A 25,925-nucleotide genomic window follows, 5' to 3' on the forward strand; every position below is an offset into this window, starting at 1 on the left:
GAAAGAATAGTTATGCGAGTGTCTGTATATTGCAAACATATAAAAATAAAATAAATAATAACAACAGTAAAATAAAATCAATATGTAAAAATATACAATCTATTCAATATTTGTTTTAAAATTATTATTTTTGATCGGAAGAAACATATTTCACATCAGGGGATTTTATATTATACCTATATAATTTATCGATTTGATCAATTTTAATCATTATCACGATTTGCATAATGTTGCCGCGCTTTGATATATTATCACAAAACTAATGCGCGCATTGAAGGCGATAGAGATAAATTTTATGTGTCGTGAATTTTCAACATACAAATACAATATAAATACTAATAATTGCGTATATACATGTGGCAAAATCTCAAAGTTTTAAGAAGCGTTTGATAGTAATCTTAAGAAAGCACAGATTATGATTTATCTTATCGTAACTTCAGTTGCACGATGCATAATTGTTGTTGGAATCTATGTTCCTCAATTATATATATCTTTTTATATTAAAATATATTAGATACACTTAAAGCATCTGTTTTCTTTATATTATTTTTTTTTATTTTAAAGATTACTAATATTATATCAATTATTATCAATTTTTTGCACAACATATAAAAAAGCGCAATCATTAATTTATATTATCCTTACAATTACATTACCTTAATTTTATATTACGTTACAATTATTTAACTTGTACAATCAAGTAAGTGTAACAAAAAGCAACGAGTTTATTTCAAAGGAAATACTTCGCGCGTTTTATTTGCATATATAAAGTAGGTATCGACACGATAGAAATAATTTATATAAACTATTGTCTTATGATATATATTTATAATGATTATCATATAATTATATTAAAATCATGTTTTAATAATTTTCGACCGCGTAGAATATAAATCTATAAATTCGATGTTTATGTGACCATCGATGATTTATTAAAACGATTGATCGAGAGTGATTGTAATTATCAAACTCTGTGCTTTTTTTTCCATCATTTTCCCGCGTTATTTTCTCGCCATAATCAACATGAAGTTGCCTACATCATTCCGCAGTCGGTAACAAAATATCACGAGCGCGGAACAGATCAATTTTAAATCGCGACGCATTTATTGAATAAACGATAATTAGTATTATATTTTAATTTTTGACTGTGCGTAGCGCATATATAAATCCGATGTTCAGTATATTATTATTTACGCGCGGTCACATTATGTCATTCGCGCGACAACATTCAAACCAGCGATGCGACGCGCGCTACATGTTACGCATTAATTTTCAAACGCGATTGCGAAAAGAGATGATTTCCTGCTGAGTGTCATTTATGTCATTTTGCGCAATTATTTAACATGATTAAATAATTTGTAATTGTATCGAGAGAGAGAGAGGTGATAATTTGTATTTCGAAGCAAATATTTCGAGCGCTTTACTAGCCTCCTGAAGTAGGTATATCGTCGACGCGTCGGATCAATGCGAAGCTTCTCACATTCTTCTCATTTCGCATCGGTAACGGTCGCAGAACGGATCGATCCTGAATCGCGACGCATTTAATTGTTAAGTAAGTCATAATAGCAATCATATTTTAACAATTTTTTATTGCATAGCATGTAAATTTAACGTTTGGCGACGTATTATTTACGTATTGTCATTTGTGCGGAGATAGTCGAGCATGTAGGTCAAGGGCGCGACATTAGTTTTTGAGACGCGTTTGCGTTTCGAAAAGTACTAACACGACGATCATAATGTATGTACAAGTAAATAGTTAGTCGGCGAAATTATTTAATTCACAATCGGCGGAATTACTTCATTCGATTAAGCGATTAAACGTATCGCAGCGATGGCTTTTTGTCGAAGAAAATATTTCACGTGCTATTTATTTGAGTAGATAGATATTTATGTAAATCATTGTGTGTGTATGCCTAATGATATATTTACAATAATTGTAATAATCATATTTTAACAATTTTCGATCGCGTGGCATATAAATACGGCATTTATGACTATAATTATAATTTGTTGTTAAAACTTTTGTTGTTCACGCACATGCGAGATTAATCTCTAAAATATCGCAGATAATCGTAAAATACAACAAACTTCGCGCGTTTTTCCTGTGTTATTTTCCCGCCATAATCGAGTATATATCACGTACAATTAAAATTATAAGTACAGCGCGCTCATTATATATTATATTCAGGTGTGATTAGTGCGCGCATAATCATAATTAATTGTTTTTGCAAATGCATGTTTAATTGTAATTAATTATTTTTGCTAGTAAGTACCACAAAGGAGCAACAAAGTGACCCGAAACGATAACTATGACGGCGAAGTAATCCCATGATGTAACTTCATTATATGATGCTATAACACCGGTAAGTTAAAACTGTTTTCTGTTTTAATTATGAGATAATGGATTTATAAAAATTATTGGATATATGTATAAAATGTATTTATAAGATAACAAATATTAAAACGAGATAAAATCTATATAACAATTTAAAGTATTTCCATTAATTTCTATAAAGTATTTGATGTTAGATTACTTATTTTAAAATTATATTAAAAAATTATAAAAATTATACTTAAAAATTATAGAAGTTTATGTTAAAAATATAGAAATATATTATAAATACATACCTCACAAATCCATTATGTTTTAAAATGGACAGATTAGGAAAAATTAGGCTATAAATATTTAATCTTGAAATATAAAAAATAATATATTATTCGTTAATAGGCATACAAAGATATACACACAAATAATTTATAAATTAATTGATTAAAGAGGGGAAACAAATTTTTATTATTGAAAAAATAATACATATTATACGCATTCTGTTCTTTTTTAATTGCGGTTATAGTTTTTCTAAAATTTGTTTATGAACGTCTATGCTGAATGTTTTTTATGTCGTAATAATATATTATGTTTTCGAGAACGAGTATCATAAATGATATAAGCGTTCCCCAACAGAGTATTAAGAAAATTAATTGAACTTGATACAAGTCGATAATCTTGAACTGTAATGGTTCTATATTCTCCAATCTTATATCCAACCAACGATCTTTAAGAGCGTCTATCAGTCCGACTTCATTGAATTTAGAAAGTCTGAAAAATGCAGATTAAAGATGAAAAAATGTGTAATATCTTAATTAGACAAATTTTTTAAACGATAAATATAAATTTTAATGTTTATACTTGAACAATACTTACGCGTAATCTATAGTTTTTGTGAAGGGATAATTCTTTTGCACTCCAAACGATATGTAAGTCTCGTTGTAATTACCTACAGCTTTGAGCGGGCAATTCTTTTTATTCAATGCCATAAATCGGTCATCGATCTCGAACATTGCGTATTTCTTCGGGTTGTTGCAAATTATATTATGCATATCCTCCGCGATGTCTATGAATCGAATACGCGCAAATAGACGCATGTTTTTTCCATATCTATTCTAAAATAATAAACGATAAGTAGCATTTAAAATGGATATATTATTTTTAATTTATTTTTATAGAAATTATTTAATATATGGCATATAATAAAAAATTCTAAACCCGAAAAAATAGAATTGTTTATATAAAATCATAAGCAAACTCTCGAATACCATTATAGTGTGAAAATTTCTTTCTATTATATAAAAATTAATTTTGCTACAGACATTTAAGCGATTAATATTTATTAATTAAAATTCCTATATTTTAATTTAAAAAAATAAATTTATATAAATAATTTTCGATATTTACATTAAGATAATAGTAGATGATTGAACCACGGAATGCTAGCAGGGTCTTTTTTGTATTGGAAAAAAGAGTATCTATATCCTTAAATGGCAGCGTCATTTCTCTATTCGCCATGCGATATATGAGATGGGAACTAAAAGCTAACAATACCAGCCATGCGAATATACTCTTTGACAGTGACAAAATCTTAAACTTGTGGTAAAAAGAGTCAGGTATGTAACCTGTAAAAAAGCACAGATTATAATTCATCTTTTCGTAACTTTGATTGTTCGATGCATAATTATTGTTTGGATCTATAACTGGAAATTTCCTTTTGCTTTATTATATATATTATATATATTTATTATATATTTATTATATATATTTATTATAGTTTATTAAAAAACTTTATTGATAAAAAGTTTTGATAAAATTATTTTATCAACAAGATAAAATGCGTTTTTACACTTATTTTCTTAACTGTTTCATGCACCTTTTGTGCACATCATGGCGAAAGAATAAAAATAATGATCGCCTAGACTAAAATTTATGGAAACTTCTTTTTTGGACTTGTAGTCTATCGGTATTTTCTGTAGAAAATAACCAACAGAACTTAGGATAATATACAGGAACACTATAGAATACCATGTTAGCGGTGAAAATAACGTAAATACCCATGTATTATCAAATAGCCATTCCGGTTGAACATAAATATGAAATCTGAAACGTCAATTAATTAACACTTCATTAACAATTATCCATACTGCAGATAATAAAAAATATAAAACAATATTTCTTCTTTTTTATTTTCGTGTTTTCTACTCGATTGTATAGAAAAGAATTTCAACTAATAATTTAGAAATGCGCGCGCGCATCGACGAGCAATTTCTTAATCGTAATTTATTATTTAACGTGACGTGAAAACTCACTGGCTTTTCCAAAGAGCCGATGTATAATCTAAGATATCCATGCGATTTATAAAGATTCCACTTCTCATAAGTATCTGTGATTCATTTCGCATTAGCGTACCAATTATGCCAGTCCAGCTACCATTCTTTAGCTTTTCGCCAAAATCTCGATTGGTCGTTTTTATCGGGATAAATCTAAAGAACAAATAATTTGATTTATGATTAATAAACTTCATTGTACGATTAAACAAATACATAATATAAGGTATCACACAACGTGTCACACAAAGTGTGCATATTATACGATATATTAAAAAAGATTTATCGTAACGTACGTGAAATTGAGATAATCCGCAAGAAGATACAATAAATCGCCGCAAATACCAGTAACTTTTGTATCATTGTCATAAAACATTACCATATTTTTTTCCTATAATAAAAAAAAATTAATATGACATGTGGTTTTCTGTATTATAACAATGTTATATATTTACAATGTTATAATATAAAGAATTATTAAAAATTTGCAAATTTTTGAATATAATTGTTGAATATAACTCTTTAGATTCATTTCGCACCTCATAATACACAGCTCTCACTACTTCATTTTTCATATCGCGTATTTCTACTGCATGATGTTTAGCCAAATTTTCTTCTTGAAGAACGGCAAATTGTGGTATACTGAATAACTGCACAAATTCCTGTTTTTGTTTTAACCAAATTATTCCACTCACAGCACAACAGCTGATGATTGCGAGTTGAAAAATTGTAATCATTAATATATATCTTGCAATCATTTCTGCGAATTTCTAACGTTGGTCCTATATTACGTCGATCGTGCAACATGAAGTGTAAATAACTGAGAACATATTAGATTGCAATTTTTAACATGATATATATCACGGTATGGTTTATTATTTTTTTTCATGTGACATTTAATGCACAGCTATTACGAGATCGCCGAAGATTGATATCGTGTAGATTAATCATTTTTCTGGATTAATGGACGTCAGATAGTAACCGCATTCATCGACAATAATCTAGTTTAATGATATTCAAACCATGACCAGAAACGTCTTATTTTGCTTGTCAATTAAGTATAATTATTTATTTGCCATTTTTTATACTTTTTTATGATGTTAATCTTTGACAATTTGATTTAATAGTTATCTTTAATAATTATCGAGAAAAGAATATTTAATTAAATATAAATGTATAAATCTATTAAGTAAATTTATTAAATATAAATAGATATATTTATATTTGATATATGTGGACTTTCTCGGGTACATATATAATAAATAATAGAATCATAGATTGCTCACACACACACATAGGTATATTTTGAATAAAAAAAAAAAAAAAACTATAAAAGTGTATTCTAATGGCAACTTTTTCCCTCGGTATATTCCTGTATAATTTATAAATTAAATTTTTTCTTGTATTTTTCATCAATATTATTTTTATTTAAAATTAAGTTGCATAATTTTTTATTTGCAAATATCAACAAATATATATAATTTACATATAATTTAGTTATTGCTATAAATATTAATATAGCTATAAATATTAATATTTTTTTTACAAAAGTTCAAATTTTACAAAAATTTTATAAAAACTTTAAATTATATATTTCGTGATATTAATAAAGTAATATGAAAAAAAACAATTATTTATCAGAAAAAAAATTCTTAAAAATAGTCTTTTTAGTCATTACATTAGTTTCCCCTCTTTAAAACTAAGACTATTGAACACTCTTTTATATTAAATATTCTATGGCAGAGATATAAATCACAATCGAGGATTAATATTTTTGAAATATATATTTATATAATGAAATAATTCGAAGATATTTTTTCATAAAATTTTTAATTATTATAATTTCAATTTTTGCAGCATTATGACTTAGAAATAAGAGCATTCGTAGTGTAGATATAATACTTTTTGGGTGTGAGTTAAATCCTGCTCATAAATAAATTTCTTGTCTACTTGCAATAATGATATAAGTAAAAATAGTCACGATTGCTTAAGTTTATAAGTATACACAATTTTTTCGATTATGAGAATAATGAAAGCTACTATCGCTCCACAACACATTACGGCATTTACTAAAACAACTTGATCCATTCCAACTGCATCCATTATCTTAATATTACTATTGTCCTGAAATTTCCGTTCCAACCAATGATCTTTTAGTGCATCCCAGAGTCCAACTTCCATTAATTTAAGTATTCTATTAATAAAAATTATCTTTTTACATAACAGATTATAATATAGTATATTATTTTATTCATTTAAATTGCTGTTTTTTACCCGAGATCGATGGTTCTTTTGTACTTAAAATTCTTTACGATGCCGGAAGCTATCCACAATTTCAAATAGCGTTTTCCGATCGGAGTTATAGGGCATATATTTTTACTTGTTTTGTATGTATCTTGACCTTGGAATGCAGCATATTTTTTTTTTTTCGATAAACATACCATTTCAAGCATTTCTTCGACTGTTGATGCAATGACGATGCGTTTTGTCGTTCTTACTTTCATAAAATCTTCGTTAGAGCTCTTCTATAAATTTTGAATAATAAACATTTAAGCATATATATAATACGAATGTATAAAGCATTTTTTAAAAATGATTCTTTAAATCATATTATGAACAAAACAGCAGAAATTTATTTAATTCAAAAAATAATATTTAATAAGTTACATTTATTAACACATTATACATATAATTAGTATTAAGTTTTATGAATACTTTAAATGCGATATCTGCCATAGAACCCTCCAGACTAACAACGTTGTATGTAGTTTGAGTTATCAGAGATGGAAGATTATCGAATGGCGGTATAATAATACTTTTTGTTATATAAATAAATAATAAAGCATTAAATGCCATGTATAGTATAGAACAAAAGAGACCTAAAGATATTTCTAATATCTTTGATCTTCCATCAAGAACCTCGGGAATGTAATCTATTATAACAAAATTTACATTATTTTTCATTATTAACTTAAAAATTAAATATTATATCACTTTCATAAAAAATTTTTGATTATAATAAATATTACATGTTGTGCACTTGAAATAATGTTAATTTTTTGGGGTGTTTTCTATACATTGATAAAATTTAGAATCTGATTTTTAAATCACGCGATTTCTAAATCAGTTTTAAAGAATTATAAACTTGTACTTATCTCTCTGTTTCGCGAAAAATATACATAAAAACATATTACACAATTTTAATAAGTAGGACATCATATAATATTTCTATTATTATATAATTTCATTGCAGTATATATATATAATCGTCGAAAAGCGAGAGCAGAAATGAAACATTCAAATTACTCATTCATACTTTGATTGCAAAGCATTCCAAAATTATAAAAGAAATGTTCGCCGAAGTTTGTGGTTTTGCTTTTATTCTCAATCCGTGTGAGAATGATTTGTGACCAAAAACCACAGATACTTAGTATTACATGCATAATCAGTATAATGCACCATACTTTCCAAGAGAACACTTTTGCCATCCATGTGATGTCATTATATTGTACTTCCTCACGGCGAATATATGTTCGATAGCTGTCAAATTGTTTTAGAATTATTACAGTTATTTATTATAGGTAGATTTTTATTAAGTTCCTATCGAATTTTTAACGATAAATTTTACATGACATTGTATAAAATATCTTTCTTTAGGAATTCATAATTATTTTTTCTTTATTTAATACAAGACTTACTTGCCATTATTAAACAAAGCAGCTATGTATACCTGTTTATCCATAAAGGTATTGTAAAATCAGTAGCCACAAGTCGTAAACTATACACTTCGACTTTTGGTATAGCAATAGTTTCATTGCGAAAAAGTATACCTAATAATCCATGTTCATAAGTATTGTTTTCTTCTAAAGTACCCAAGCTGTTTTCATTTGATCTTACTGGTTGTAATCTAGACATACGAAATATCTTTTAATTGTGGTTTTTTAACGATTAACTTTTTATTCATATATATATATGTTGTATTAAGATATATTGTATTAATCTCCTTTCATACGATCTAATCCGTGTAATCTTACGTAAAGTTTAACGATTCAGAGAGCAGAGTCCATAATTCACCATAGAGTCCTGTAACTTTCGTATCATTGTCGTAAAATTCGAGGAAACTTGATTCCTAAGATGCATAATCAAGAAAATCATTATTTATTCAATTCTCTTTTCTTTCTTTCTCTCTCTCTCTCTCAGTTTATATTTTATCATATAATTATCTAACGAATTATTGCATTATTATGTTGTAAGTAATAAATTATTTAATTGTTCGTTTTCTAATTATAAAAAAATGTATTTTTTACATTATCTGAATTATCACATTTCTAAGAATTAAATGTACGATATTTTTTTCATCAATTGATTCTCACATAATATTGTTCATTATCTATCTTTTTGTTATAAATTTTTATAATTTTATTTCTTTATATTAAAATTTAAGATGCTAAAATTAACGTATTACGTGATATTAAAATCACAGAAAATAAACTTTTAAATAGTAATTAACTTGTTTTAATATCTATTAATAATAAGATACTAATTCATAGCATAGCATTCTAATTTCTAATTTATATATTATATATGAAAAAAATTTGAATATTCAAAGCTATGTATTTTTTACATATTTTATATATGTATAATGTATAATGTATAACGTATATAATATATAAAATATATACCAATAACTTTGAATATACTCTTAAATATTTTTTGTAATATATAAATTTCTAGGATGCTATGCTATATGACTTAACATGATATTATTAATGAATAAATATTAAAATAAGTTGATTTTTATGAGAAATATAGATATGGCATGATTTCAAAGGACAGAATATCAAAAAGAATAGCCATTAGATATCTGTGTAAACGTACCTCGAAAGATGTTAAGGTCAAATTCTGCAATTGAAAATTGTGATTTTCTAATGCTCGATTTTGTTCGAAACGTTTTTGTTGCATCATGGCATACGCCGGTATACTTGAAATTGGTACAAAAATCTTCTGCACCTTGTTCCAAATTACGCCATTCATTATTTTAGACGAATAACACTCGATGTTATATTTAAACGTCCCACAAAGACGCTTTGCTTGCACTTTAATAATTTATAACAACTAATAATGATTATGTTATTTTGTTGCGTAATATAGTAACTCTGAAATTATCGTATAACTGATCACATTTGCTTAAGGTAGCAGAATAAGAGACAAATGAGAAAATAAAAACGTTCGATATGTATGTTTGCTTTAGATAATATCTCTTTCTGAAATTTCCTCCATTAACACTTATTTCTCTTATTAGCATTAATTCTCTAACTGAAAATTGATTATGTGTTAATACAATATTCATCGATTATTCATACTTTAATTATAGTTTTCCATTTACTTAGAAAAGTGAATATTGTATATTATTATAAGAGATTTATAGTAGAGATATATATGACCTTTTAGCATAGATCGTACATCTAAGATATCGTACAGTGCATTTTGCTTACGTCATTTGCAGTTAATCAATTTTAATAGCTATCATGATCCACAGAATGCATTTGTATTTTTTTTTTCCATGACGCCTTGATGGCACATCGATATGTTATCATATGTTATCAATGAAACTAATGCAAAGGTAAATGCAGTCAAAGACAATTTATGTTATAATGCAGGAAGATACATGTGTATATGTGTGTATATGAACAATCATTACAGATATTATCTTTTACGCAATTTATAAATTATCTTGTACGTAAAAATCTATTTTAGTTAAAAAAAAATAAAAATGATTTATCGCGGAATTTTAGATAAAATATTGTCATAGAGTGATCTCAAAATATATATACATGCAAATAATTAAAAGTTGATCATATATTTAATATTATGTAATGTCATTTATAAATTGCAAATATAATCTAATTAGTGTAAAACAAAAATAAAAAAATTAAATTATATAGGATTGTAAGTTGAAAAAAAGTTTATCTCTTTCTATTCTAAAAAAAATTTATTCGATTTTATTAGTTCATTAATTATTTATCATAATCATTCAATATATCAATATATTTCTTTATTTTATAGGAGGAAGGGAATGAACAATTGCAATATACGAAAAACATGAATTGTATATTATATTTGATTGAATATATAAAGGTCTTAAATGTATAAATGTATATAATCTTTCACTGAAATTTTTATTTGACATAAATTAACTTATTGTTAGATCTAAATTTCTATTTTGGCGAACCTTCGAGACGATTAGGATTACAATCGATACAAATTTCTCGATTCGGAGGTTCGTCAGACCTAGAAGTCTTATTTAACTTTAATTAAATAGCACTTTCGCGCATTCTCCAATCATTGTTCGTCTGGTTAATGAACGTTGGAAGTAAAAACTGCCGAACAATATAAGTCCAGTCCTTTTTATTTTTTTTTTCCAACAAACGGAACATGCTTTTATTTTTTCACATTAATACAAAATTATAAAAAGTTATAATACAGTCTTTCTTCGCATATTTTAGCATTTTAATTCTATGTTTTCTCTAATCGCTCTGCGTTGTTATTCATTATTTCATAAATAGGTATTAATTTTGTAAAGTTTATCGTCAGATAGTGTCGAATCGAGTGGCAATAATTTAGTATTTTTTTAAGATGTATATTCTACAGTCTATACACATATAAATAACATATGATTTATGCAGAAACGCCGATATTTTTATCATTGTACGTTTAACATCGTTGAGTGTTATTGAATATTAAATTTCAATTATTTGCGTTTTCGAGGTCAAGGAATACTAAAAATATACGGTTGAAGAAATAGCAAACGTTTAAAAAATTTATCATAGTATTTATCTCTCATTAGCGGTGTAAAATTATGTTTATATTAAAACTTTGTGAATTCGCAATGCGCGCGTGACATAGGGAAGCCACTATAATAAATCAATTAATTTTTGCGTTTTCCGTTACATATCAGCGTTATGCGCTCTACAATTAAAGTCCGCCAATTATGTATGTATATATATATATATATATATATATATATATATATATATATATATATATATATGAAATATACAATCGCGCACTACAATTAAAGTCCGCCAATTATGTATGTATATATATATATATATATATATATATATATATATATATATATATATATATATGATATATATACAATCTGCACCTTACTAATTAAAGTCCACCAATTATGTATGTATGTATGTATATATATATATATATATATATATATATATATATATATATATATATATGAAATATACAATCGCGCACTAATAAATTAGTATTAATAAATTTATGATTCAAAAAGCGAGACCCCAAAGATTTATAGGTAAAAAAAATATACATGCAGTTATTATATAATATACAAATTGAATAATTTTTGTTAACAGTCAATATTCACTATCCGGATTTTGGCATACGATATGATGATTATAAAAATTGCTTTTTAAAAAACATCTTAAAACACACGTTCACAAAACACACACATTCACACATTTTTTTCTCTTTCACGCTTCATCTCTCATTTCCGCTTATTACAATATATATCCGATTGCGCGTGCTCGCATCTTTTTGAACAATTCTGTAAAAATTATTTGAAAACATGATTCATAAGATATGCCTTATATAAAGCATAACAATATTCCAATGTTATACTCTTTGGAGCATGCATAATTAAACATTTGTTTTGAGATATTTGTAGATATAATATCCGATATTGTGTTCTGCAAGTTTATTTTTTTTTTTCTGAAATAGAATTATCTTTCTCTCTCTCTTCGCTTTCCTTATATCTTATAACTTATGAATAAACGTATAAATTATACATATATTCTCACTCTAGTATGTTTCAATGAATATCTTTTCGTAAAAATAAATGAAGACAAATCTTTAAAATTTTATTTTATTGTTGCACGACTATAGTCATAAATGGGGAATCATGTTAAAGCACGATATCCGATTTTATGTCCTGCCTATGTAAGTATTAAATTATTTTATATGTGTATGAGACATTATTAACACATATTATTAAGATAAACGGCAGTATAAAATACGTACATGTTTATAACAATAAATAAATGCATGTATATGACAATGATTAAGTCTTGTAGCTAGCTTCTGTATTCATCTTTTGTTTGATATTACCCAAAAGAAGTCTCCAATAGTGTCATGCAAATACATACATGTCACCCGAAATATGCGACAATATAAAATACGTGTATTTGTAAAAATAAATAAATGTGTATTTGTAAAAATAAATAAATGTACATACATATGGCAGGGATTAGTATTGCAGCAGTTTCTTGTATTTAGTCTGTTCGTTTAATACTATCTAAAGAAATATCCGATAGTAGCAAAGATTCGATAGTGTTTTATCATTATTGACAATTTAATACGACAGATATACGAAAAACATATAAATTTGTCGAAAAGTCATTCATTTCGATACTCTCGTTTCAGTTGTGACTTTACTGGGGTCGGGTAACCTGACGACTAATTGCGCACCATTTTGTAATGGTCTTGGGCCATTATTGAGCGCGTTCGGTTTGGGTACACCTGCCTGAGGTATTACTACAGGTAAAACTTTCTTTGCACCGCTCAATTTAGGCGAACAACACTGTTTATCATCATAAACGTCATTTAGATTGACATTCGTAGTAGGATTTTGGTAATTAGAAGTTTTTATCGGTGTGCCGTGTTCCGTATTGAAACCACAATTCAGTCTCTGTTCGACGCAGTTAGAATTCGGAAAAGTATTCACTGCCGGTAACATTTTTATCGCATTACTGTGATCATTGAGATTGCAGATGACCGTTGGCTCGGTGCTTGTTTTTTGATCACTCTTGTATATGGGCGCTGATAATTGTGTTGAGTTGGTCTTGTTTGTGCTCTTATGGCTACTGCCAGAGTAACTGGTAATAGATTCATTGCAGAAATCGCTCAAGTAGGTTCGATTTATATACCAATTGTGTAACCGGTGGTGGATCTCTGGGAATTGCGGCCTGCGATTCGCTACCTCGTGCCAACACTCGATCATTAGACTATAAATCATTGTTGGACAGTCTTCTGGACACGGCAATAGTTGCCGTGAGCGAATCATGTCTATTACTTCTTGATTGTTATATCCGTAATATGGCTAAAATAAAATATACAATTATAAGAAAAAAATTTTGAAATTGGAATATATTGTTTTTCATTAAAAATGATTACTCTACCTGTAAACCATAACTGTAGATTTCCCAGAGCACAACTCCGAAACTCCATACATCTGATTCGGTAGTGAATTTACCATAAAGAATTGACTCAGGTGGCATCCATCGAACAGGTAGTAGACTCTTGGATTGTACCCTATAATAGTCGCTACTATATATATCTCGCGATAAACCAAAATCTGAGATTTTGACTGTTAAATCATCGCCCACTAAACAATTTCTTGCTGCCAAATCGCGATGAACGTAGTGATGACTAGCCAAATATTCCATGCCTAAGGGAAATTATCACACAGGGAATAATTATCACAAGATATAAAAAAATTATGAGAATCTGATTGTGTAAATAGAGTATAGTAGAATAAAGTACAATAGAATAAATAATACCTACCAGAGGCAATTTGTAAAGCAATTTGCAAAAACTCTGGTTGCTCTAGAATTTTTCCACTATTATTCAATGGAACATCCGATCTCGGGGAATGGCAAATTAGATATTCGTGTAGATCTCCTTGAGTCATGTACTCAAAGAGCATACACATTGGTTCTCCTTTTAATATTACACCAAGCAAACAAATAATATTTTGATGTTGTAGATCTGTCATGAGTTCGACTTCTCTTTTAAAATCGTTTTGAGTCTTTGGACTTGCATTCTCCTTTAATGTTTTTACCGCTACGTAAATAGGTGGCTCGCATTTATTTCCGGTTTGCAATTCACCTTTGTAAACTTTTCCTAGAGAAAAAAAGAATATTTAATATTAATTTAAAATACATTGTTTATTAAATTTAAATGATAAAAATTAATAAAGCTTTTTATTCTTACCAAAAGCACCTTCGCCTAACTCTTGCAAAAGCACAATATTATTTGTAGTAAATTGTCGTATCCTATTATTAGACGTTCTACTACTGCCACTGCTTAAGGTGCCAGTGCCTGGTGTTATATTACCAGGTCCTGCCAAGAGAGAACTCATTTCCATAGGCTGTGTCGTGCTCCTCCTTCCATCATATATATTTTTATCACATTGGATACCAGTTAATATCTGTTAAAACCAGAGGATATTATTTTAACAATGCCATTATTATAAATTATAATGTAAAATATATCAATATATTTACTTTATTTGATGGTAAATGATTCATTTGTCTTCTAGATTTTCTACTTCTATAGCAGCAGCAATAACATATTAATATAATAACAAAACCCCCTGTTAGCACAAAACCAACAACCGCATAAATCCATAAATTCTCAACTAGAAATAACAAAACATACATTATCCTTATTAAGTTCGCATATTATTATTAGTTCGCCAATTATTATATTATAGCTAACAGAGATATATTTATCATATATTTATATATTTTAAAAACTTACCACATTTAGGTATATTGCAAAACTCTTTTTGCATCCTGTTATTGACATCAACATAACACCATGGTTGACTTTCTTTTCCACCAGGATTCCGACAATAAGAATGACGTCCAGCTAATTCGGGAAAATCAGATATTGGGAGGTTAAAGTGATGAGCCCATCGTAAACATAGCCTTCCACTAATGCTCGTTTTTACAGTTCCCCGATAGGATTTTCCACTACCCCAATAACAGTAATCATCTGCAAGAAATACATTAAAAAGTCTTGATACATATGTGTTTAATATCAAAATCATTTATGGAAATATATGCATACTTTCTTGCACATTGTTTGCCGCAGACAACCCAAGTGTTAAACAATCGCGAGCCTCTGTCGTCCCATCCAGTGGTAAATCAGAACATTCAACCAAAGGCACTTGATGCCCAATTAATGGATGCCTCTTCGCTATCGCGTATTCTTTCCTGCATAATTCATTTTCCAACATTTCGCATTCTTCCCGACATATCCTTCGTAATTTACGATTGATCTCGTTTCTGCTAGATGCTCGATGCTGTGCGTCCCCGTAACTTTGATTAATTATTTTTTTGTTGCTCGATTTCCCGTTTTCATTAGGAACCAAATCAAAAACTGGTTTTAATGTGGGACTACGTTTTTTGTGAATACCGCGCAGTTTTGTAAAATCATCGGTATCCTCGCGATCTCCATCATCAAAAAAATCATCTTGTCTGGAGTTCAGGAGGTTAAACAGCTGTGTACTCGCTTCTGTGTTTTTTGGTTTCTGAGTATCAGTTGTCGCATCGCGACATATTGGAAAAGCGGAATAGCAAAGAGACGGTTTCGCATATCCTTCGCAATTTGACGAGAGCTCACTATATGATAAAACAGTTAAAAATATTTTAGTTTTTCTTCCCTCATTTAACATGTGATATTTCTTGTATGTTTTATAAGTTTTATTTTAATATATTCTAATGCTTGATATAACATACTTTGAGAAATTGATAACTTGAAAAGCCTTCATTAATTTCTCTTCAAGCATTTTCTGTGTCATGGGATATATAATATAAACTGATTGATTTCCTACAAATTGGGCACAAGTTTTTCCCATGTATACCTGTAAAAATTTAATTATCTTGTAACTCTTCTTTTAATATTTCAAACATCTCAAGCTAACTATATTTATTTTTATACTTAAGTACAAACCTCACAAGTTCCTTTATGATTGTCCTTTCTGTTTGAAATTGAACTTGATATTTCATCAAAATTCATATTAGGAGGGAATTGTATATTGCCATTAGTAAGGCCGCTGATTGTATTAAGATCCATAGTGCTGGATTGCGAGCTAGTTGGCTGCGGGTTCGGTAAAAGTATACTGAACGGATTTACAGATGCTAAATGAGAGATGTGAGGTGTAGACATTCCATTCCTTGAGATGTCTAACATGTCTCCATTTCCCATGCTATCATAACAAAGAAATAAATAATGATATAATATTATTTCATTAGTACAAATATGAAATGGCAAATATTACAATATATTTTTGCTATAACTTTTTAACTCAGATTCTGCATAAAAATCTTGTTTTTATTAAATTCAAGAAAAAATATGTTAATAATTGAGATAACAATAATTATTCATGACATTTTTCTGTGATGATTCGAAACAAAATAATCATGTTTATTTCAAAACATAACCTTAGTAAATTTACAAAAAATTAAATTTTTAAAAATCACTAAAGTATTTATTACAAAATAACAACAAAAAATCGATCGCTTTCGAGGTGTTTATCAATGATAAACGGGTTCGAGTTTTGAAAGACTGAGTTATCTAAAAAAATAAATATTCTAAATATTCTATATAACCTCGCGACGATAAAATTATATGGCATCTATTACCTCGTCTTCGTTAAGTTTCTGGCGTAATTTACGGCTCGTACAAAAATACACGTACTTTGTAACAATACTAGGTACAAGAGTAGCTTCATAATTCAGAAAATAATTATCAAAACATTTGGTTTAACGTATAAGAGTTAATGTCAGTTGACATCACACCCGGTGTCAACCATTTGTAAACTGACGTTGGTTGCACATTTGATTTCTTAATAGATGTCGCTACAAACATGATTTTTTTATAAGCTTCAAGAAGAAGCAAATATTCAAAATTAGTTCGTTGGTGCGCGTCGAACGAAAAAGTCTCGAATTTCCTTTTGTTTAATCAAGAATATCAGGAAAATGATCATCAAAATGAATATCATGAAATTGAAATCAAATAAGTGATGGGTAATTAATATCCGCAAAACTTTTTAATAAAATGAAAAAATATGTAGAGCATAAAAGTGAGAAATTGAAATTTCATAGTTTTATAGTTGAAACTGTCGTTAACGTTAACTATTTTCTTCATTACGTACATAATTTAAAATAAATGCAAATCTTTCCTGAAAGAAAAGAAACATTTTATCTGAAATAAAATATTGATATCTCAAGAATTATTCCTTTCTTAGGTTTATTATACATTACATCAATAATTATCGAATTAAAAGTAATTTAAATGCTAATTCCATGATAAAAATACAGTTAATAATTCTAAGGATAGTTTATTAATTTTCATTATCATGCAAATATTTAACATTTTGAATAATACAAATAAAGAGAAGTTTCTAATTGATTTCAGATATTAAAATTGAGGATTTACCCGTCGATGAAACCTGGACCAGATATTCCTGTAGAAAATCTATCGGTGTCTGATGGCTGACCTACAGGCTGTCCAGGATGTATAGGAGCTGCAAGCAGAAATAGTAAGTCGTTATAAAATTATAATTCCATATAAACATGAGTAGAACAAAGTGAGTAGTGCCATTATTTGTCGATGATACACAAAAATGTTTTATTAAACTCTATTACATGTTATATACACATATAAGATATATTTAACACCAAAACTCTTTTTCTCTAAAGTGAAAGAATCCCTGTGAAAAAGTACTGTACAATACATAAAATGCTATAAATGCATTATAAAATTTACTTTCATTATAATTTTTCTTAAATTTCTTTTTCGAAAGAAAGAAAAAAAGTATGAAAAATATAGAAATTATTAGAAAAATACTACTTTATATCACAAATTACTCTTATTTATAAATCTTATTTTCTTTCATATAAATTGAACATAAGAAATGTTAAAAAAAAAAATATAAAAACATCACTCTTCTCCCCTAAAAAAATGACGCCGGCTTCTGATTGGTGAAATTAAAAAATAAAAAAATAAAAATTTATATTTTCAAAAAATTCTTGACGTATTGAAATATATATATATATATATATATTTACGATTTATTAATCGAGAAAATGCTATCGTAATTAATTCTTTTCTGTCGGTGTTTTGTAAGAACTTTGCAAATAATGCGATGTATGTGAAAACAAATCTTCATATATATCCTATATTACTTCTTTTAGAGTAAAATAAATAATTAATAATGATTGATTTTTAAATATATTTGTCTTCTCAATCTGTCTAATTTCCAGATAATATAAAGATACTAAATTGTAAAATATTTTGTATTTTATGTTATATTTTATATGTTAACATAAATATTATGCTATTTAATATCATGATAAGATTTTATTGTATATTTTATAATCGTTTATGCTCTGCAGAGCAACTTTTCTGTGTCGCCCATTTTTTCATGAATACGAAATACGAAACGCCGGCTAAAGATTTAAAGAGATCTTTCGGTCTTTCCCGTAGCAAGACTCGACAGCTCAGAGCGCACTACCACGCGTGCAATTACGATCCATCAAAAAGAAGACGCGACATCAAACGCCTCTGTTTGAAGAAAAGCAATTTCGCGAAGCAATCGTTTGGGCTTATTATAGGCGAAGCGATTTTCAGGGGGCGGCGATCTCGCGTTCGCCTTCTCTGTGTTACCAAGGATTTGCACAGTTCTTTATATCCTCTATCTTTTCTGCCTGTACAGTACGGCATAAAGCAAATAATATCGGAAATCTGAATCTACCCCTCGAAAGCTCGCACGAGAGAGCTACGACTTATTTCTTGTTCGACATGTGAATTCTTGAATCGTTTTCGGTACGAGGGAAGGCTCGTGATATCCTTAGAAAGTTGCGTAAGAAGCCGTCGACCGTACTTTTACGTGTTCTTTAATTTCGCTAATAAGAACGACGCTTATTCCTAAAAGAAGCAATGCTTTTCCAGATATCTCTTAAATCAAGTTTATGTGAGAGAAAATAAGATATTCGGGAAGAAAAATAGTATTTTTCTGAAATTTTTTTGTTTCCAATACTTTTCTTTCTTTAAAGAAAAAAGTCTAAAAAAACTCTAATAAAAATTATAATGAATAGTGAAGTTATAATGCATTTATAGCATTTTATTTATTATATAATACTTTTTTTTATATGAATTCTTTCATTCAGAAAAAAAAAAACTTTGCCATTTAACTTACATGTAACGTATAATAAAGTTTAATAAAACATTTTTGCATATCAAATATAATATATTAAATAATGATATTTTCTGTTGAAATTGTATCTATATTATGTAATAATATTGCATAATATTAAAAATATTCTAAAATTGAAATCACATATATAATTTTGCAACGTCGGCGACATTCTATATTTGATACTCCTAATCATGACAATATAGCAATAAAATTTTCGATCGGGGATAACTAATTGTTTGCTCAAGACTTCTTTTTCGTTACGCGAGTACGATTCCGTGTGATGATAAATTCGCGGGTGCGTATGCAAACGCTGCAGTTATGCGAACGTGAGGGGCACACAATGAGAGACGAGAACGAATCTACCAAAGTCGCATGCACAATGTTACAACGCTATGCAACGACTTGCGCGCAAGGCGGCCCACGGTATTATGTATCTCGAACAGGAAGTGGAAAAGATAAGGCGGCTTGTGATCATTAATAATCCTCGCCTACTCGCAGAACAACTCGCATCCCTACGACCCCAATAGCGGTGACACCGTTTTACGGGGCAATTATACCGGATGTCCAGGAGCATTTATAATAATAATAATAAAGCATCATTTTCTACAAGATCTCGAAACAAGTTTTCCTCCGCTGAAAGCAGAATTAAAACTTCAATTCATTTAATGTTTCCAGAATATATAAAAAAAGATAGTTAATAAAAATTTCATTTGCTATTCAATTCCAAATGAATTTTAATATATTAATATAATTATTAATATTTTCTATGGAGTTTATTTATTAAAATATTTAATGTTGTAAATTTGAAATTTGAGAATTTTTGATAAAGAATATAACGTTTTACCATCATTATATAAATTTTTTAAACAATATATCTACATATGCTTGTCTATTATTTACTGAGGAGTACTCTTTTACGCGTACATTTTTTTATATGTGTAAGCGAATACCAAGAGTTTATTCTCCGTGTTATTATATTTCCCATCTGATTAAATGTCTCGGCGGACAATATCCTATTTCGTTTCATTGAGGAATATAAATTTATCGCAATTAGAATTCTTGTTATATTCTAATAGCTATAGTGTTGTGTCACGTTTAACATGACACACTTATAAATTGATCTTTGCTACTAACCTAACTGTAACTCATTACTAACTACTTATTAAATATAATATATTAAATTTAATTTAAATTTAATTTAATTTAAAATTACTTAAATTTATATATTAAATATAATATATTAAAATATAAATAAATTATTCTAAACTATAAATAAATTATTTTAATTTTTTTAACGCTTTCTCATAGATGCCCAAGTTGCATTCATGATTGCTACATATTATGGACAACATGTTGTTATAAAAAATAAATTTCAATTCATATTATCGTGGTAAAATTGCATTATCTTAAAGTTACCCAGTTAATATCTTAAAAGACAATAAATATGATTCTAAGAAAGTTAATCTTTACACATATACTACACTCATATAAATTCTTCAATTAAGATTATGATTCACAGTGCGTATAAATCATATTTGTTAGAAACGCTTTCGTAGACGAACTGCGTGTATGCACTGATAGTCGCCCGCGGGACCGCACACGTACGCTCGCATGTTCGGACGCCGTAGTCAATAAGAGAGGTCATTGATCATCGGTCAAGCAAGATTAATGATGTCCGTGCACGTGCACTCTCATGTGTGAGGCGTGTGCGTGGAAATCGAGAACCGGCTAGTGGACTAAAAGCGAATTTCAGCAGCCACTATAGACTTCCTTTTTGAATCACTGAATAAAACATCGATTGACTGTTATAGTCTTATCAACTCTTGCTGTCGCATTTACTGTAAAATTAGTATATCTCTTATATACAAAATAAAAAAATATTAGATTGAAATTAAGAACAATTCTTTCTTTTTTCTTATTAGCTTTTCGAATATGTTTTTTAAATTATATCTTTCAAACGTTGGAAGTTTGAAAATCAAAGATTTTTCAGAATTAAATTTGAGGATTATATATAGGAAAAGGCTATTTTTTTTATTTTGAATGGATTTGAATTGAATTTTGTGTTAGCTTTTAGTCACAAAAGTATTTATTTAATTTTAAAATTTATAATTCTTCTCTTAACTTTTTCGTTAAAAAAAATAAATTTTAAATTCGTAAAAAAATTGCATCATAAATGTTTATATTGCTGAATAACAATAAATATAAAATTATGAAATATTCGGACAGAAGTAGAATTTTCCTTAATAAAAAAGCATTACAGAATGTAACTATAATACATAATCATTGACAAAAATTCAAAAGTTCTAAGAACATAATGACAGATGACAGATAAAGATGACAATAATATTTTAGTAGATGAAAGTAAGATATATCGCGATTAAGATCGATACGCTCCATTGACGTGAACCGCAGAGGAAGTAGATATGATTGCATGCGTTTACCATATCGCGATTATGCAACGCTTATGCAAATGGTAGCAAATCGCGCAAGCTCTCGGAGGCACTCTTAAAAACGGCGACGGCGAGAAACGTATTATGTACCCGGGGTAGAATGATGATGAAATAAGCTAGTAAGTCATGAGGCTCGGGGTAACATTACGAGAAGCAACGTAATCTCGTCTAATGTCGTGCAATGAAATGTAATAGCGGCTGCAGTGTATCACCTTATTTCACATGCGGTCAGATATTACGTTGCATCGGTGGACTCTCGTGTGAAAGCAAATCACCTTGTGACATTTCGAATCTTTTTGAAACGTTCGTCCATTTCTGTTTCGCTTATAGATTGTGGTGATCGGCAATATCATCTGATCATTCGAGTTGACAAAGAAAAATAGTACAGGTTCGAAAAATAAATAAATTTTCTTAGTTTGTCGCAATCATTTTGTACAGTTAGAAATGCTTATGTAATTATAAGCATACAGTAGATCCAACAGAACAAGCAGAGAAATTCTTATTTCAATTGGAAGTTGAGAAAGAAAATAATGCTTTAATACTTATATATTATTTTTATAAGTTTTTAATTTTTAATATAAATTTTAGGAATGTGTGCGTAGAATTTTTCTCTATGTTTGAAGAATAAATTCTTACAGATATGATTCTTAGCATTACGGGAAACAAAATGACAAAATAAACCAATTAATTCTATTTACATAGTTGTCCTCTGTGCTATAAATGCATTCACTTTTAATTTTGCACACGAAGCGTCCTCGCGGGAGGGCGAGTTTACACGAGCAGCGTCATTATTCAGGCTCTCTATCGTCCTTGTAAATTATCAGTGGAACGTTCGCGCGGCACGCCACCCTAAGAGGTCACGTATGCGGCCCCCGGGGCCCGCGACGGCTGGCGACGTCAGCCGTGCACGCACACAGTGAGGACAAAAAAAGAGAGAGAGAGAGAGAGAGAGAGAGAGAGAGAGAGAGAGAGAACGTTTGTCTTTGATAATCAACGGATGTCCCATCTATCTTAGTTGAAAGGGTCAACACTTTTCCGGGCGCGATACCCGCGGCCGCTGGCCTCGCCCAGTGCATTATTCATGAGGCCGCCGTAGTAAGTGTTGTCCGAAATTCAATTCGGTAGCCCGCGAAGAACGTTGTACGTGATTTGCTTCCCGCTGAACAAACGGCTGGATCTCTGTCTCTTTCTTATCTTTCAAAGAGTATGTTATATATATGTGACGTATTCTTTTTATTATTTATCAACTAGAGATCTGAGATTAAAAAATTATAATTTGGAAATATATCAATAATAACTTTATTAACACTTAAACGCATATATATTACCTGATTTTATTCTTATCCTCTATTCTCATTTTTGACATATTCAATTATAAATCACTCATTTTATATTTCCTTCTCTCTCTTTCTCTCTCTCTATTTGTTCTTTTATTCTTGTTAGCATTTAATCTATTTTTAATATTTATGTATAACTGATAAATATTTATACATAATTTAAATGTTATATATAATGTTTCGCAATCTCTCAGATCCAAGCATAAAATTCTCTCTACGCTCGTTTTTCTTCGTTCCCCGACTTTCCCCATGTACTTCTCGTGCATTGTCGAGCTTCTGCCTTGTCTTGTCGACGAGAAGAACCGCTAACCGCTTCGAGCAAGTTCCCAACGGAGCGCGGAAGCTGATCGAACAGATGAAGTTATGATGCTGCTCCCTCCGTCAACTCCGAGAAATGATCGATAAGCATAACTTCGCGTTTCGACTGCATCCGCTGAGAGATAAGCGGTCACTGATAGTGAAAATGATGTCGATTCGATTATATCTTGCAACATCAGCGAGCATTAGCATCAACCAATGATCTGTGATAATAATGTTAGAATTCTTTTTCGAAACTTACTAAAAAAAGTTGCATTAATCATAATTGAATCATTCTGTTCATCATTCAGATTTTTTAATCAAGATGCTTATCGATCATTTTAGGAAGAAAGATATTTATGATTTTAATTATTTATAGTATTTATAATACTCTCTCTCTTTCTCTCCCTCTCTCGACACATACATTCCTCTCTATAGCTGTTTTATTAATTATATAAAAATGACATTAATATATGTTCTTAAATCTTAATTGCAATAATAATTGTAAAAAATGCTTGAAACTCTAAAAGTCAGAATATCTTGAATGCAGGAATTTTTAGGTGCTGTTTCCTTCAAGTATCGATGTCAACATATTACACATTGCTGAAATAGTATATATCTTACAATACATCTGTCTGAGACAATACCGTCTGATTTTGCCGTGATTTCATATAATTTCGCTAATGGGCCCAAGTAACGAGCGAGAAGTAACCTCGTGCACAACGCTATTAATCGCGCTATTAAATAGCTTTTATCCGCGCACGAGTATCGATAGTCCATTAATATTAATGCAGCAGCGGCGCCGATCGTCTAGCACAGCGCCTGTGCGTTCGATAGCGACTCTGCGTTATAAGCTACTTTCCTCCATTAAGATTTAACGTGTACGTCGCTACGCAGCGCGTCCATAACTACGGGAAAATTGTCCATTTTCTCCTCATCTGCATACACTGCACGCTGACTGCGTTTCGCGCAGATACGCGCCTGAAACACATGGCGCAGCTTTAACCGCTCCGCTCAGCTTTATTATAATTTCAACCGTGATTCCCTTAATGGGGATTAACCCCGACGAAGCGGACAGAGAAACGTAGAGTAATATTAAGAGAAAACAACCAGCGAGTTCCGCGATTCCGCACTCTCTAATCCGCCTTAACCCTTTTTCTTCTTTAAGCTCTAGCCGATAGCGATCATATACTTTTCTCGATAATGTGCAAAGTTTCAGAATTGTTTAATATTTTTAAGTTTGTCGTGAACATTTTCTGAATTACAATTTGAACCATTCAGCACGTTCATCTATAAATTTTTAAAAAAGATAAAATTTATATTTATCACTTAATTAACATACAATTTAATTATCACTTTTTATGTTATAATTATAATATAAAATCTGAAAATTTCTCTAAAATATTTAAAAATAATATAATTCGTAAACGTATTTGATCTAAGTTATTTCCTAAAACCTTGTCCAAATCAAATTTGTTACTGAAAATATTTAATATGCGTGCGTATTATTTTTCACGATGCGCATCCTTGGCCAGAATATTTCACACGAATTGAGTGGTTACCGTCTCGAGGAGGGAATGTTCAGATATTTTTCACCGATTCTCTAACACGTGGATCTAGAGAGAAAATTGTTTCGCTCTGATATAACATCGACGTCGCTGCGTCAGCGCCGGCCGGCGCTCGCGATATAACCCGATAATATATGATTACGTTTAATCGTGCACGCCGCGCTGCTCGAGCGGGATTTAAGCTTTGCGAGGATGAAGGCGAGAAAATTGCTGGGTCCGAAATTATATTGCGCGTTGTACTCACCGTAGAGGTGAGCATTGCTGAATTGCTCTCGCTTGCGGTTGGCCATCTGCTTGATTACGCTTTATTACTCAATCCTTTTCAGAGCTTTACATTGCACGCATTTTATGTTTAAATAAAATGAGGATTAGACTCATTGAGTTAAATAGTTTTGCATGTACAGCTTTTAATTTGTGTAAAATAATAAAAAAACTATCAGAGTTCTTAATTCTACATTTAAAACATTAAACATTAGACATTGAGCAAATGATTTTGCCGCATATATTTGTCTGATTTGAATTCACGAGCGACTCTCTCGTAGCAAACTCAACATGTCGTAGCCGCAATAAGCTCTTATTTCCTTCCTCG

The 25,925-nt window shown here is 29.5% G+C and overlaps 2 protein-coding genes across 3 annotated transcripts in view; both read right to left on the bottom strand.

Moving 5' to 3' along the window:
• Positions 1-2,868: 2,868 nt before the first annotated feature.
• On the bottom strand, positions 2,869-9,690 carry LOC126850582 (uncharacterized). Its single transcript, XM_050593726.1, has 14 exons — positions 9,535-9,690; positions 8,691-8,785; positions 8,387-8,563; positions 7,973-8,196; positions 7,372-7,589; positions 6,931-7,178; positions 6,638-6,850; positions 5,196-5,361; positions 4,953-5,047; positions 4,639-4,812; positions 4,203-4,429; positions 3,734-3,951; positions 3,203-3,441; positions 2,869-3,097 (listed from the first exon to the last, which is right to left on the bottom strand). The coding sequence occupies exons 1-14, from the start codon at positions 9,688-9,690 to the stop codon at positions 2,869-2,871; spliced, it is 2,679 nt and encodes an 892-aa protein (XP_050449683.1).
• Positions 9,691-11,888: 2,198 nt separating this feature from the next.
• The window catches only part of LOC126850235 (tyrosine-protein kinase transmembrane receptor Ror), a 229,700-nt gene continuing 215,663 nt past the window's right edge, over positions 11,889-25,925 (bottom strand). The window contains exons 5-14 of one of the 2 annotated variants that reach the window (XM_050592999.1): positions 17,923-18,010; positions 16,435-16,690; positions 16,221-16,345; positions 15,550-16,103; positions 15,238-15,474; positions 14,982-15,115; positions 14,689-14,905; positions 14,260-14,598; positions 13,875-14,143; positions 11,889-13,795 (exon numbers count right to left, since the gene is read on the bottom strand). In XM_050592999.1, the coding sequence (XP_050448956.1) occupies positions 13,097-13,795; positions 13,875-14,143; positions 14,260-14,598; positions 14,689-14,905; positions 14,982-15,115; positions 15,238-15,474; positions 15,550-16,103; positions 16,221-16,345; positions 16,435-16,690; positions 17,923-18,010 (2,918 nt within the window). In that variant the 3' untranslated portion in view covers positions 11,889-13,096. Of the gene's footprint in view, positions 13,796-13,874; positions 14,144-14,259; positions 14,599-14,688; positions 14,906-14,981; positions 15,116-15,237; positions 15,475-15,549; positions 16,104-16,220; positions 16,346-16,434; positions 16,691-17,126; positions 17,281-17,922; positions 18,011-25,925 lie in introns of those variants that run through there. The other variant, XM_050593000.1, reaches the window with a different exon arrangement.

Source organism: Cataglyphis hispanica, chromosome 6, assembly GCF_021464435.1.
Source record: "Cataglyphis hispanica isolate Lineage 1 chromosome 6, ULB_Chis1_1.0, whole genome shotgun sequence".
Classification (NCBI taxonomy): domain Eukaryota; kingdom Metazoa; phylum Arthropoda; class Insecta; order Hymenoptera; family Formicidae; genus Cataglyphis; species Cataglyphis hispanica.

Bases quoted from the DNA above. Each gene is read 5' to 3' on its own strand.
- LOC126850582 (XM_050593726.1), bottom strand. From the start codon at position 9,690: ATGAATGGCGTAATTTGGAACAAGGTGCAGAAGATTTTTGTACCAATT. The intron at 5,362-6,637 runs GTGACTATTTTT...CGCAATCATCAG, and splicing joins ACTTATAAACTTAAGCAATC to CTGTTGTGCTGTGAGTGGAA. The intron at 3,442-3,733 runs GTAAATATCGAA...TTATTATTTTAG, and splicing joins TCATCTACTATTATCTTAAT to AATAGATATGGAAAAAACAT.